The 13,103-nt window shown below is 40.7% G+C and overlaps 1 protein-coding gene across 5 annotated transcripts in view; it reads right to left on the reverse strand.

The window, feature by feature from the left end:
- Positions 1-13,103, reverse strand: part of LOC143026084 (uncharacterized) — an 84,000-nt gene that overhangs the window by 64,634 nt on the left and 6,263 nt on the right. For 4 of the 5 annotated variants that reach the window (XM_076186094.1, XM_076186098.1, XM_076186084.1 and 1 more), the window contains exon 4: positions 163-195. The exons of the other annotated variant lie outside the window; for it this stretch is intronic. In XM_076186094.1, the coding sequence (XP_076042209.1) occupies positions 163-195 (33 nt within the window). The remainder of the gene's footprint in view (positions 1-162; positions 196-13,103) is intronic. 5 annotated transcript variants of the gene reach the window in all.

Genomic DNA, 13,103 nt, shown 5'->3' on the forward strand with positions numbered 1-13,103 from the left:
AGAGTCAGGTGTTTATGATTTGGGAATGTCAAGGTCAGCAAGATTGGAGATATTACAAGAAACCAATACCTGTCACCATCTTGCATGCATGTGGATCACATGTCAGGCATGTGACACATCATAATGATTAGTAATGGCATATGGATAAAGGCATGCAATTACCTTAAGAACAGATGTTTCAGCTGTTGTCCTTTCCTAGAATGAAACGATGCAGGTTTATTTTCCCATTTCAGGTGCCATTATAATCAGTTACTTTTTAAATCAACACCTCTGAACCAAATATATTGCCATTTACCTGAAGGCTGCAGGCCTTCTGCAAGAGACACCTGAGGCAACAGACTGACTGATTTGTCTCTTCTGACTTTGTTAATGGTTGCATTCACCTTGATTATCTCAATTCAAACACACAATAACACTATTGATAGATCTGGTTTGGCTAAGGCCAGATAATTCTATTCAGTCAAGGGTGGTTGGAAATATAGTACGGTACAAGATTCTTTGACATTTATCAAAACAATAAAAAATATTGTACCATCTCTATATTATATATAATATATATATATATATATATATATATATATATATATATATATATACACAAGCCGTGGGCTTCGCCCTCTCCGGCTTTGCCGGGGGCTTGGCTGCACAAACAGCGGCCTAGGGCCGCAGCTTTCCGCGCTCTAATCCCTCGTTTTCCCCTTCGGCCTCGGCCTCGGGGCGGAACCCCAACACGGGATCCCCAGCACGAAGAAGAACGCGAAGAAGAACACGAAGTAGAATGCGAAGAAGAATGCGAGGAAGAAGAAGAACGCGAAGAAGAGGAACGCGAAGAAGAAGAATACCACCTGACCCCGACTTACCCAAGTGCTTTTTCAAGAATATTTTTAGGACAAAGTGTCACCGTAATATCACCTGTCCCCGACTTCCACAGCGTTTTTTAGAATAATTTTATTTAGACTTAGATATATATATATATATATATACACCAAGTGTTTTTTCCCCTCTTACCAGGGAGGTAGCCAAAGTCAAAAGGCATAATTCGACTCCCACCCACTCCACTCCCATTCACCACCCCTCCCTCTTTTCTTGGCTCCTCCTGGATGACAAATCATCTCTGCATATTGCCCAGGGTTAGAAGTAATCCAGCAAGACACAGTACATCCCCAACAAGGCAGCTTCATTTAATCAATGACACCCCCTCCCCTCTCTGTCCCCTCATGCAGAAACACTGAAGATGGGGAGAAATCCCTTTGGGTAGTGTCAAAACATCATTCATACAAACCACTCCCTAACCCCCCCATCCCCCATCCACTCCCTTCTATGCATCACAGCATCATCCATACACAACCATTCTCCACTCATCCCTATCTTCTGCCTTCTCCCTTCCTTTGTCAACAGACATCCCCCTCTTGCTCAATTCCCCCTTTACCTTATCCATCCATCTCATCTTCGGTCATCCCCTCATGTTCACTCCTTCCACCTCTGCCTTCCACTTCTTTTACTAGTCTTTCTTCACTCATTCTTTCGATGTGTCCAAACCATCCCAATACTCTTTCATCAATCCTATCTCCCAGTTCCCTTTCCACCCGTGTTCTCCTCACCTCCTCATTTCACACTCTAACCAACCTTGTAACCCCTGCCATAATTTTCAGACATTTCATCTCTTATGTTCCATGTTTCTGTCCCATACAGTGCTGTCAGCACAATCACCCCTTCATACAATCTCCTCTTAGCATCCATCCCCAAATGTCTATTTCTCATTACACTTTTTAATCCCCCAAGGCACTTGCATGTTTCTCTCAATCTACAATCTACCTCCATCTCCACTCTTGCTTTTCCTGCCACATGCAACCCCAAGTATCTAAAGCTATCCACTTCCTCCAACCTCTCTCCTTTAGTATTCACTTCCAAATTTCTGTCTTCTCCCTTTGTACATCTCATCACCTTACTTTTAACCACATTTACCTTCAACTTTCTTTTTGGGAAGCACACTGACTGAGTGGTCTAGGACATCATTACTTGTGGTGATGGTCGAGGTAATGGCAGTTCAAACCCTGCCACTGACGAAAATGAACCAAGGGCATGGTTTATGTAATTCCATGCTACAAAGTCCTCTGTGAGGGGCTCTGTCCTAGCTTCCCAATAGGGGGGAGTTTGTGACATTAAACCATATCATCATCATCATCAAAAATAATGAAATTTTTTTTATTGCATAAATACATAGAAGAGCACTTGCTCTACACCATGTTAAAAGATTTTTATCGTACCGCCATTTTTAAATGGTTTAAAGGGCCTACGTTCCCTACCCCCGGCAGCCATGTGCTCCGCACCACTATTGTTTACATTCGTTTTGACCATGAAAACACCTCTTTTACTTTATTTTTTTTTGTTTGATGCACTTACAAAGTTTTCTCTTGCATCTGGCATGCACGTGAGTGTGTGGTATGTGGAAACTCAGCCCGCACGACTACCAGTGACCTGACAGCAGGAAAATTAGCCCACTTGACCGCCAGTGACCTGATAGCCGTAGAAAGGGAAGGAAGTGTACGCTAGCTTGCCACGTTCACTAATTTGCCGTGTGTATTTCGCATTTATTTTTCAGTGAAGAGAAGTTTGAAGATATTAGCCATGCCTAAGCTTTCCAAACAAAAATCACACTTACAGAATACAAGAATGTTGACCTTAGTAACGCAAGGGGAGAAAGAAGGAACCGCATCAACCTTGTTATCACCACCTCCGCCACCACCACCAGTACTCCCTCCCTGCCAAGTACACCCACATCCTCGTCTCTCTCATTGCCATCTACATCCTCGTCTCTCTCATTGCCATCTACATTCACATCCTCCGCTCTCTCCCTGCCATCCACATCCACAGCACCTGATCCTCCGTCCTCTATACCTTTATCAGACACGTTGTCTCTACGCAAACAACTGTTTGCTAACAAGTTCACATGAAGAAAAAAGACCGTTCCTGTCAATGATTCCAAAGGAGAAGCTAAAGCTGATCTGTGACGTCTACGTTGACCTGACGAAGATGGATCTGCTAAGCCGATGCTTGAGAGGACGAACTCAGAACCCAAATGAGAGTCTGCATTCCAAGTTGTGGATCAAGTGCAACAAAAGCAAGTTTGCTGGAATCAGAAGAGTTATATTCCTCTCTCAGGTCACTGTACTTTACCACAACTTTGGCTACAAGAATGCCTCCTTGTTGCAACACCTTGGGTTTAGAGTCTCAAACCTCACAGTGATGTCCCTAATGCAGCAAGAGCCTGTTCCAACACCAGAAAGAAAACCTAGGACAAAAAAGAGAGCTGAATCCCAGCAATCAGACTACCTTGCTGGGTCATTCTAGACCAATGACTCAAACTTTGCCACAATGAGTAAGGTGGCGCCTTATGAGACCCTCACTTTGGGTGAATAATATCCTACACTGTAGGAGGGGACAAAGTGCCTGAGTCACTTGAAAGATGTAAAATCATCATGAAAATACAATGGAACCTGTTTTCAATGATTCTTAGGAGGTTCATGAATGTAAAATTTAGTAAAACTAAGAAAAAACACTTTAACGCTCGTTTCTGAAAAATGTAAGTTTTTTAGACACAAAGTCTATCTCCTCCCTCAATTTTCAACCAATCTTTTCATATGAGGTCTCTATTGATAGCTAGATAAATGAAAAAAATGAAATAGAGAGTTTTTTTCATATGTTGAATAATTTTTTTTTAATAACGTGTCAAAGTCAAAATTTTGTGTTTTTTTTTACAAAAATATTTTATATTTTTTTTCCTCGGCATTGAACAAAGATATTAAAAAAAACTCTCTATTTTGTTTTTCTATATATGTAGAAGATTCATTTTCTATAAAATGAAAGACACCAAATAAAAATTGTAGGAGATAGAATTTGAAAGAAGCCCAAAAATAGGGTATTTTTCATGTTTTTTATTAAAAAAACAAAAAAAACTACTGGTCAGATCTGAATAAAACTCAAGCTGTGACGGTTTTCTCAGACCTAGATATCACACAGAAAAAATCAGCAAGATCCTTCAGAAAAAAAGATTTTGGGCGGGGGGTCCCCTTAAACTTTCTCCTCTTACACACCTTCCCAAACTACGTCACTAACTTCCTTAATCCCTCCTCTGATCCTGCTACAATTGCAGTGTTGTCAGCAAACAACAATTGGCTCACCTCCCATTTTTTTTTCCATTTTCTTTAACCCTCTCCAATCCCTTGCATTTACTTCCTGCACCACCCCATACATGTACATACATACATACACCAAGGCTTTTTCCCCCTTACAAGGGAGGTAGCCAAAAAGAAAAAGGCATAAAATCATTCCCACCCATTCCATCCCTGAATACACTCCACACCCCTTCACCCTCCCTCTTATCTTAGCACCTCCTGGATGACGGGTCATCCATGCACCTTGTCCACTGCCCTGGGTCAGAAGCAGTGTCGCAAGACACAGCACATCCACAGCAAGGCCGCTTCATTAAATCGGCGACCCCCCCTCTCCGTCCCCCCATGCATAAAAGGAGAAGATGGGGAGAAATCCCTTCGGGCTGCATCAAATTTTGCTCACACATACTACCTCACCCCCCATCCCCCCACCCATTCCACCTCATGCATCAAAACATCATCCATATACAACCATTCTCCATTCACCCCTGTCTTCTGTCTTCTCCCGTCCTTCCTCAACAGACATTCCCCTCTTCCCCAAAGCCCCCTTCACCCCATCCATCCACCTCATCCTAGGACGTCCCCTCATGTTCACTCCCTCCACATCTGCCTTCCATACCTCTTTTACTAGTCTTTCTTCACTCATTCCGGCTGTGTCAAATTCTGCTCACACATACTACCTCACCCCGCATCCCCCTGCCCATTCCACCTCATGCATCACAGCATCATCCATACACAACCACTCTCCATTCTCCCCTATCTTATGTCCTCTCCCATCCTTCCTCAACAGACATTCCCCTCTTTTCCAATGCCCCTTTTACCTCATCCATCCATCTCATACTAGGTTGCCCCCTTATGTTCACTCCTTCCACACCTCTTTTACTAGTCTTTCTTCACTCATTCTTTCCACATGTCCAAACCATCCCAATACTCTTTCATCAACCCTATCTCCCAACTCCTTTTCCACCCATGTTCTCCTCCTAACCTCTTCATTTCTCACTATCTAGCCTAGTAACCCCTATTATATTTCTCAGGAATTTCATCTCAAACACAAACTCCTTCTCTCTTCCTCTCTTATGTTCCATGTTTCTGGCCCATACAGTGCTGTTGGTACAATCACTCCTTCATACAATCTCCTCTTACCATCCATTCCCAAATGTCTATTTCTCGTTACACTTTAATACACCAAGGCACTCATTTACTCACTTCTCTAAATCTACATTCTACCTCCACCCCTACTCCTCCCTTTCCTGCTACATTCACATCCAAGTATCTAAAACTATCCACTTCCTCCAGTCTCTCTCCCTTAATACTCACTTCCAGTCTGCTGCCACTTTCTCCCCTTGTACATCTCATCACCTTACTTTTACCTACATTTACCTTCAACTTCTTTCTTTCACACACCTTTTCAAACTCTGTCAATAACTTCCTCAATCCCTCCTCTGATCCTGCTACAAGTGCAGTGTCATCAGCAAACAAAAACTGGCTTATCTCCCACTTTTCTCCATTTTCTTTAACCATCTCCAATCCCTGACCCACTATCCTTGCATTCACCTCTCGCACCACCCCATCCATGTATAAATTGAACAGCCAAGGTGACATTACACATCCCTAGCGAAGTCCCACCTTTACTTCAAACCACTCACTCTTCATTTCTAATCCTAACACAAGCTCTACCACTCTTGTAAAATCACTTGACTGCTCTTAACAGCTTTCCTCCTATCCCATATATCTCCAATACCTCCCACAGTGCCTTCCTGTCTACTCTGTCATAAGCCTTTTCCAGATCCATAAAAGCCCAAAATACATCCTTACCTTTTCCTATAGCTTTCTCACATATCAGTCTTAACACAAAAATCTGATCTACACAACCCCTACCTGTCCTAAACCCACACTGTTCCTCACCAATTACTCCCTCTGTTCCTCTCCTAATCCACTCAATCAAGACCCTCCCATAAGCCTTCCCAACTACACTTCACAAGCTGATCCCTCTGAAATTACTACACTCGCACTTGTCCCCCTTTCCCTTGTAAAGTGGAACTATACAGGCACTCCTCCAGTCCTCCGGCACTCTATCCTCTCTTAAACAAACATTGAATAACTTCACTAGCCAGGCCACCATCACTGTACCTCCATTTTTTCAGACATTCTGCATGGCATCCATCCAACCCAGGTTGCCTTTCCTGCTCTCATCATCTTAACAGCTGCTTTCACTTCATCTTTCCTTATTTCTCCATTTTCCTCACTCATCATGGTCATTTTCTTAGCACTTCCAACTGCAACTACCTTTTCCTCCCTATCCTCCTTCACATTCAGCAATTCCCTAAAATATTCTGCCCACCTTCCTCTCATTGCCTTCTCTTCCATTATCATCTCTCTGTCTGCACCTTTTACCTTTTCTTCTCTACTTGATTTGCCTCCTCTTCCTCTCTTAATTTCCTTCCAAAACATTTTTATTACTTTCAAAATTTTGTCATAATCTTACCCCATTTCACATCTGCTCTCCTCTTTGCCTCCCTTATCTTATGCTTTACTTCTCTTCACTTTATTTTGTACCTCTCATATGATTCCCTTGTCTTATTTTGTAACCAATCTATGAAAGCCTGCTTCTTCTCTTCTACAACCTTCTTTACTTCTTCATCCCACTACTCACTATCCTCCCTTCTATTTCCTCCCATCCTCCTTGTTCCACACACCATCTTTGCACACCTTATGACTCCCTCCTTGAACCATCCCCATTCTTCCTCCACTCCTAGTTCTGCTCTATCCTTCACTCCCTCCCACTCCTCTCTCAGCTTCTTATACTCCTTACAAAGGATTACAAAGGTGGAGCATGCCGACAGGAGACCTTTTGATCCATATCTAGGTCGGATGCGAAAAAAAAATCATATTAATAATAAAACAATAAATAAAAACTATAATATGTAAATAACAAATAAAATACATAAATAAATGCATAGGTATAGTTAAATAATAAACAAACAGGTAAATAGTAAATAATAATAAATTGACATATAACTAATAATAAATGAAAATCAGACAGACAAATGATAACAAAACAAAAGCAAATAATATAAGATAAATTATAATCATTACAGCATCTTACTTAGGTATTTATCTAACTTGATTCTTAAAGCTTCGAACTGAACTACATTGCACTACCTGTGCAGGAAGTTTATTCCATTCATTTACTACACGGTTGGCAAAGTTGTTTCTACCTACTTCCAAATTGAATCTATTTCCGGATAGTTTGAGACCATTGTTTCTTGTCTGATTCTCATTCAATGTGAAAATTTTGTCACTTTTGATGTTGTCAATTCCCTTTAAAATCTTAAAGACCTGTATCAAGTCACCTCTGAGTCTACACTTTTTTAGGGAAAACAGATTCATGTGTTTTAGTCGATTTTCGTATGATTTATTTTTGATATTTGGAATCAGTTTTGTGGCTCGCCGTTGTACTTTTTCCAGTCTGTCAATGTCTTTAATGAGATTCGGTGACCATACAGAAACAGCATATTCCAAATGTGGACGAACTAACGATTTATATAGCTTGTTAATGAGTGATGGACTTTTGAAATCAAAAGATCGCACAATCAGTCCCAGAATCTTATTTGCTTTCTCAGAGGCTGAAATACACTGCTTGGATGATTTGAGGTCGTTACTGATAATTACGCCGAGATCTTTTTCACTATCCACTTTTGTTAACGAATTACCAAATAACTTGTAATCGTACTTACTGTTATTTTTACCTATGTGCATTACCTTGCATTTACTTGTGTTAAATTTCATTAGCCACTTTTCAGACCATTGCTGTAATTGATCTAAATCTTCTTGAATATCTAATTGGTTTGAGTGATCATTTGCCACTCCGCACAGTTTTGTATCATCAGCAAATTTGGAAACAGTAGATTTTAGTCCATGGTCTATATCATTTATATATACTATGAATAGAAGTGGTCCAAGAACGGAACCCTGAGGAACTCCACTTGCAACACTTTTCCATCCAGAAGTTTTTCCATTTAAAGCAACTCTCTGTTTTCGACCATTCAATCAATTACTAGTCCAACCTAATAGGCTACCACTTATTCCATGCAAAGCTAATTTAGTAAGTAGTCTTTCGTGTGGGACGGTATCAAAAGCTTTTGCAAAGTCTAGATATACTAAATCTATATTGTTTCTTTTGTCATAATTGGAGATAACTGTGTTGTAGAATTCGAGTAAGTTAGTCACGCAAGAACGTTTCCGTCTGAAACCATGCTGGCTATCATTTATCAAACTGTTACTTTCTAAATGATGTTCGATAGCATCTCTGATGATAGTTTCCATTATTTTTCCTACGATTGAAGTCAAACTTATAGGCCTATAGTTATTTGGTTTCTTTTTGTCACCTTTTTTTAATATGGGAGTAACGTTAGCTAGCTTCCATTCTCTTGGGACATCTCCGGATATGATGGATTTCTTGAACATAATTTCTAATGGAACAACAATCTCATTTTTTATTTCCTTTAAGATTCTTGGATGCCAACCGTCGGGCCCTGGTGTTTTATTAACTTTGAGTTTGTCTATACACCTTTTAATTTTTTCTTTTGTTATATTTACCGTAGTAAGTTTACCCCAGACTTTTCACAGGTTTCAGTTTGGAATTCACTTTGAGGTGTTTCGTTTACGAATACCAAGCTAAAATAATTGTTTAAGATATTACACATTCCTTCATTTGAATATTCAAGTTGCCCGTCAGCAGATAATAGTGGACCAATGTGATTCCTAACAACCTTTTTATCTCTAATGTAACTATAGAATTCTTTGGGATTCTCTTTGGATTTATCAGCGATTTTCATTTCGTATTGTCGTTTTCTTTTTCTTATAGTCTTTTTTAAATCTCTCTGTATTGATACATAACTTTCATAGTCATTAGATGCACCCGAGCACTTATATTTCTTATAAGCCTGTCTCTTTTTAGCAATACTTTTTTCAGTTTCTTTGTCGAGCCACTTTGGGCGAGCCTGATTTGGGGGACGTCTGTCCTTAAAAGGAATGTAAGTTTGAATCATCTTAGTGAGCGTATTTTGAAATATTTCCCACATATGATCTACAGGTCTTTCGTTTAATTTTGCCTCCCAATCTGTAAGCTGAAGCTCCTGACATAGTTCTATGAACTGAGCTTTACTGAAATCAGGTATTTTAGAAACACAAGTATCTATTCTAAAATTGTTTAGGAGTTTAAATCTAACTAAGTTGTGATCGCTATTTGCAACAGATTCACTGACTTCTACATCAGTTACCATGCTTTCGCGGCTAGTGATCAAAAGATCGAGTAAGTTTCCATATCTTGTGGGCTCTTTTACATGCTGAATTAAGTAATTGTCACCAAGAAAATCAATCAAGCGACTACCTATATGGCCATGTTCAAGGGTCATCCAATCAATGTCAGTAAAATTGAAATCACCCATTATCAATAAATCCCGGTTGCAGAAACTAGACAGTTCTTGAAATAACAGTTGGTCGTCTGCTAATGATAATGTCTTTGGCCTATATATTACACCTATATTCATTTTTTGTCCATTTGTTTGGGTTAACTCAACCCACAAACTATCATATGCATCCTGTTTCACTTTCTCTAAAACACAAGCATGAACATTGTTTTTAACGTACAATAGAACACCCCCACCTTTCTTGTGGTTTCTATCCTGATGAAAGTATTTAAATCCCGCAATATTAAATTCAGCTTCGAACTCTGTACCATTTAACCATGTCTCAGTTATTCCTATCATATCGGGATTTTCGCTTTTGACATACGCCTGTATTTCTTGAAATTTGTTCCTAATACTGCGAGCATTAAAATACATGATATTTTTTCCTCCACTATAATTACATCCCATCATGATCTTTTGTCTTCCACTGACATTACATCCTATCTTGATATTTTGGCCTTCATTGACATTCTGTCCGGTATCCCTTCCCAAAATTATATTTTGTCCTTCACTGACATTATATCCTACCGTGATATTTTCTCCTCCATTATCATTACATCCTATCATGATATTTTGTTTTCCACTATCATTACTTCCCATCATGATCTTTTGTCCTCCACTCTCATTACATCCCATTGCGACATTTTGTCCTATGACATTACATCCTAATGTGACATTTCGTCCTCTAGCGACATTACATCCTATAATGATATTTTGGCCTTCATTGACATTCTGTCCGGTATCCCTTCCTAAAATTATATTTTGTCCTTCACTGACATTATATCCTACCGTGATATTTTTTCCTCTATTATCATTACATCCTACCGTGATATTTTCTCCTCTATTATCATTACATCCTATCGTGATATTATGTTCTCCACTATCACTGACATTATATCCTACCGTGATATTTTCTCCTCCATTATCATTACATCCTATCGTGATATTTTGTTCTCCACTATCATTACTTCCCATCCTCTGATCTCACCCTACCTACATCATTACTTCCCGTATGAACAATCGGAACCATGTTCTTCCGTCCTTGCTCCCTGATGGACTGGGTACAATCGACGATCCCACGGCCCGGTTGACATACAAGCTTGCAACGTCGCTTAGTCTTCCGCTGCAGGATATCGTCATAGCCTCGCACCATGGAGTCCCCCACCACCAAGAACTCCTGGTTTTCAGCCACTTCATCCTCCAGTAGAGCAAAACGATTGGCTAGAGCCAGCGGTTGCTCCACAGGGCACACGTCTACGGAACGCAGGCTCGACAAACGGGACTCCACGGAGTGCCACTCGCTCGTGGCAGTGACAGTAGGGGAAGAAGTGGAACGCTCTTTGGGTTGTGGGGAGGGTTCACTCTTCTCACGGAGCGCACTCCTGAGAAGACGAATTTCCTCCTCACACATCCTGAGACGGACCTCTAGGTTCACGCAACCTTCACAAGCCATTTCGCTCCCCCTTTAGCAATAAAATCAGCAAAGAGAAAATACAAATCAACAACAAAAAAATCAAAGCGGTCTCTAATAAACTAAATACGCGAAGCTTACTCTGCTTACCTTATACTATTTCTCCTACCTTTGGAGTACGGTAACAGAAAACTGTTTTGAAATTAAATAGAACACTGCACTTTATCTTATATATGTAACTGTATATCGCTATACGTATACAATCACAAAAACACAACACAATCACTTAACCCCTTCCATACGGTGCCGCACACGTAGGCGTCATGGACTTAGATCTCGGTGGCAGCAGCCAATGCCAGCCGTACGACGTGTCGTAATAATACTCGCATCATAAAATATAGTCACCGCTTATATCGATCGTTCTCTCTTCACCCGTGAATTTTGATAACCATAGAAAATGCGATTACAAAAGAATTAGAAAGAATGTCATTATGGAGGGGCGACTACAATAAATATAATCAAGACGCCGGTATGGCAGCCTCGCGAATACACTCGCTCCCCATGACGCCTACGTGTGTGGCACCGTATGGAAGGGGTTAACACTATTCGGAGATATAAATTTCACAGGTATTCACTAGCTGGTGTCTGTGCAGAAAAACGAGGTCTCTAGCTGAGGTCACGAGTGGACTGAGCTGAGGTCACGAGCGGACTGAGCTGAGGTCACGAGCGGACTGAACTGAGGTCACGAGCAGACTCCTTTTCTTTCTCATTTAAGCAGTTCACTCAAGTACCTCCCTACCTTCTGCCCTTTTCCTCCTTCTCCACTCTCAACTAACCTTCCACCAAAAAATTATCTACTATACCCCCACTCTCTCCCCTTAGAACATGTACATTCTTAACTCTTCCTACTATACTCCTGGTTACCACTATATAGTCCATTAACGCTCTATCTACCACCCTTCTATCCACCACCCTCTCCCATGTGTACTTATGCTTGACTTTCTTCCTAAATACTGTATTTGCTATCATCACCTCTCGTTCTAGACATCTCCACCATCAATTCACCACTCCAATTTTTTCCTGGAACTTCACACTTCCCAAACACTCCATATATTGGTTCATTTTCCTACCCTAGCATTAAGGTCTCCCAACACCACTACATTGACATTTCTCCCTAATCCCTCTATGCACTCATTTAAATCTATCCAAAAAGCCTCCCTTTCCTCTACACTCTTCTCACTACCTGACCCATACACACAAAAACCCACATCTCCCTTCCCAGCTTCACCTTCATCCACATTAACCTTGAAGAAACCTCCTTCCACTCCACTACACACTTACCTATGTCTTCACTTACTAGTATAGCCACCCCTTCTCTCCCTCGTCCTCTCTTCACTCCTGAGAACCTCCCTACTATACTCCCAAATTCACACTCACCTCTCCCTTTCAATTTAGTTTCAATGCCAACACATCCATCTTTCTTCTCACAAACATACTGCCTATCTCTTCCCTTTTACTCTTATCTGTACCGCATCCACACACATCAAAAGACCCAAACCTTAGGGTAATGGTTGGAAAACTCCTAGACCCTCTTATGCCTTTATTTTTTTTTAGGAATGTCCCCTTTGGGGCTACAGGTAGCAGGATTCCTAGTCCTATCCCTGTCCCATTTTTTGTTGCCTCATACGACTCAAGTGGGAAGACTTGGTGGCAGCATTCTTTTCCCCCACCACAGGGTAGGCAAAAAAAGGAAATGAATATTCAGAGAAATGGTACAGGACAGTAATAAGGGTTGGGGGGATAGCATTATGGAGGGACAGTCACAGTATAATAAAAGTGTCATAATTTCTCTATGAATAAAGGCTTACTATCTCAGACAAAAATGATGTGTGGGTTTGGTCTATATGGGTGCCCCATATAGGCCCTAATGTATCAACTGCAGGCTACTTTGCCACAATAACATGCAACCAATACCGGACAGATCCGTTATATCCTTAATTTTGTCCAGTATTAGAAATTAGTAGAATTAGAAATTACAGTAAACCCTCG

Source organism: Oratosquilla oratoria, chromosome 1 (genome assembly GCF_046742065.1).
Source record: "Oratosquilla oratoria isolate Oo_2021 chromosome 1, ASM4674206v1, whole genome shotgun sequence".
Lineage (NCBI taxonomy): Eukaryota > Metazoa > Arthropoda > Malacostraca > Stomatopoda > Squillidae > Oratosquilla > Oratosquilla oratoria.